Below are 2,921 nucleotides of genomic sequence, written 5' to 3' on the forward strand. Positions count from 1 at the left end.
AACGATAACAAAATAACACTGAAAACCGATAAAAACCCTGAAAACTATACATTTCACACCTGAGCCTCAACTCTCGCGGCCCGGTACCAAACGACTCACGGACCGGTGCCGGTCCGAGGCACGGGGGTTGGGGACCGCTGATGTAAACACTCCAGCCAACCGTCTACTCTATCTGCTGTATCTGAGTAAAGCTTCAGTATGATAAACTTCATCTGTGACCTCTGTACTTTCAAAACGCTCTGTGAAGTAGAAGAGGACCGAGAACGGATCCTTGAGGAGCTGCACGCGTGAATTTGAAAGTAGTAATAATTATAGGAAGTTTGAAGAGGAAGTTTTGGATTCATGCTCCTTTTAATTATGTTGCTAAGTTACTTTAAGAGACACTTTAGGACTGAGGGGCAGGATAAAGGATTAATTTGAACTGTCCAAGAATGAAAATGTGGAGCTGAAAATTACAGTTGGTGAATTACTTTGACGTCCCAGTACAAACATTCATAAACAGCATTAAATCTTTATGTAATAATCATAAACTCTTTCCCCGTCAGGTGGCTACGGCGCAGCTACATTGTCCATGAAGAGAGATCCTTTGAACATCAAGCAGTCGGGCAGTGAGTTTCCTCTCGTTCTGGGCCGGGATGTGTCCGGGGTCATCATGGAGTGCGGCCTGGACGTGAAGCACTTCAGAGAGGGGGACGAGGTAAAGACGAGAGGTGTACGCACAGAGAGCAGAATCCAATTAACTGTGATTCTTCACGGCTGCCGTCAACAAACCCTTTTAAGAGAGAAAATTCAGAAGGCCTCAGGTTTTCCTCTACGCTGTGCTGCTGCTCTCAGAAAGAATACAACCTTCCTACAAGTTGGCAACATTGCTGACCCGGAAACAATTCCCTGATCTGCTGAAGTCAGTGTTTTTGTTTCTGTGTTAATTTAATCTGACAGTGTTGCACTTGCTAATGGTGCTAACAATCTCAGTGGGCGTGGCAGAGCCCGTGTGATTGGCTACATCCACCTTCAGAGAAACCAGTACAACTTGATCCCAATAGACTTTTATTGGTCGAACATTTGGTTCTGCACTTACGGCATTCATACCTTAACGCGAACACAGTTGTTTTCATCTCTCGCTTTTTTTCTTCCCCTCTCTTTGAAAGAGTAACATAACATTGGCTCCACAGAAAACGGTGTTCAAATGCAAGCGGATGAATCCTGGTGAGGGACATCCATGTATGCGATTCAAGTTTTTCTAGTTTGGAAAGAAACAACAACTAATTATTAGTTTTAGTCAGCATCCGGCTGGCATCAGCCCTCATGAGGCTCCTGGCGTGTGAAATATATTTTACTTTCATCTTCACACTGCGCTGCCCCACAAATATCACAAAGGAAATGAGAGGAAACGTCACACCTTCATAGCTTTGTGAGGTTAAACTGTTATCAGTCATAACATCTGGCTTGTTCTCCATTTTGGTAACAATACCTCAAAAGGTCACAAATGCTCTTTAAATGCTGCATTTTTAAAAAATGTGCTTTTATTTCCTTCTGGGACCTTCCAGTTCACAGCTCCATTTTTATCTTATCACCACCCGTGTTGGTCAAGTTACTTGAAAAAAGTAATTATTTACTAATTATTGATTACTTCTCAAAGAAGGTATTTCATTACTTCAAAAGTAAGGTTAGCGTTCAAAAGTAATTAGTTACTTTATTGCTTAGTTTAGTGTGTGTGTTTGTGTGTGTGTGTGTGTAGGTGTGTGTGTGTAGGTGTGTGTGCGCTGTGACTTTAAATGTACTGTATTTTTTAACACCCATGAAGTCATTCTGCTTTTTTTACCACATCCGTAACCGTTTCCCAGAGGAGCACATGTGTGAAGTTTCTCTGAACTAGCTGCACAGAAATGCAGATTTGAGCCATTTGTGTGTCGTCCTCAGGTTTGGGCGGCGATCCCGCCGTGGAAGCAGGGCAGCCTGGCGGAGTTTGTGTTGCTGAGCGCCAACGAGGTAATGCTCAGCGTTATGTATTTAAAATACATAAATGTCTCATTTCTCCTGTTTGTGAAGTGGAAACTTTCATCAGTGTCAGTTCTCCAGAAACAGTTTCCTTATTTATTTAGATTTTTGTTTGTTACACAGTTTAAGTTTCAACATCAGTGTGAAAAAAACAAAAATAAACTAAACTGACAGACGGTGATGATCAGTGAAAGTTAAACTGAAGGTTTTTAGATAAACTCACGGGCACGTCACTGCAACCCCCCCCTGGCTTCTGCTCCACGGCTGCTGAGTGACCCCTCATCTGGGACTCTCGTCAGCTCTTTCGGGATAGTGGCGCAGCTGCCCCTCTGTTGGTCTTCCTTGGTCTCTTGTGTTCTGAGGGCCTCTGGATGTCTGGAGTTTTGATCTCCACCAGTAGGCAACTTCACCCGTTGCCTACTGGTGGTGGTCAGAGGGCCCGGTGGCACAGCCTCGCCTCTGTCAGTGCGCCCCAGGGTGGCTACAACATAGCTTGCCATCACCAGTGTGTGAGTGTGTGTGTGGATGGCTGTGTAAAGCGCTTTGGGGTCCTTAGGGACTAGTAAAGCGCTATACAAATACCATTTACCATTCATCTCAACTGGCTCCTTTCGATGTGGAGGAGCAGCGGTTCTACTCTGAGCCCCTCCCGGATGGCTGAACTTCTCACCCTATTTCTAAGGGAGAGGCCACCCTTCGGAGGAAGCTCATTTCCACCGCTTGTATCCGTGATCTCGTTCTTTCGGTCACTACCCACAGTTTGTGACCATAGGTGAAGTTAGGGACATACAGTGGGGCAAAAAAGTATTTAGTCAGCCACCGATTGCGCAAGTTCCCCCACCTAAAATGATGACAGAGGTCAGTAATTTGCACCAGAGGTACACTTCAACTGTGAGAGACAGAATGTGAAAAAAAAATCCATG

The 2,921-nt window shown here is 44.6% G+C and overlaps 1 protein-coding gene across 1 annotated transcript in view; it reads left to right on the forward strand.

Annotated features, from left to right (window-relative positions):
• rtn4ip1 (reticulon 4 interacting protein 1) overlaps positions 1-2,921 on the forward strand; it is a 25,506-nt gene that overhangs the window by 3,937 nt on the left and 18,648 nt on the right. The window contains exons 2-3 of the mRNA XM_005739022.2: positions 546-697; positions 1,921-1,989. Coding sequence (XP_005739079.1) covers positions 546-697; positions 1,921-1,989 — 221 coding nt within the window. The remainder of the gene's footprint in view (positions 1-545; positions 698-1,920; positions 1,990-2,921) is intronic.

Source organism: Pundamilia nyererei, unplaced genomic scaffold (genome assembly GCF_000239375.1).
Source record: "Pundamilia nyererei isolate P.nyererei 1_Seehausen unplaced genomic scaffold, PunNye1.0 scaffold00088, whole genome shotgun sequence".
Classification (NCBI taxonomy): Eukaryota; Metazoa; Chordata; class Actinopteri; order Cichliformes; family Cichlidae; genus Pundamilia; species Pundamilia nyererei.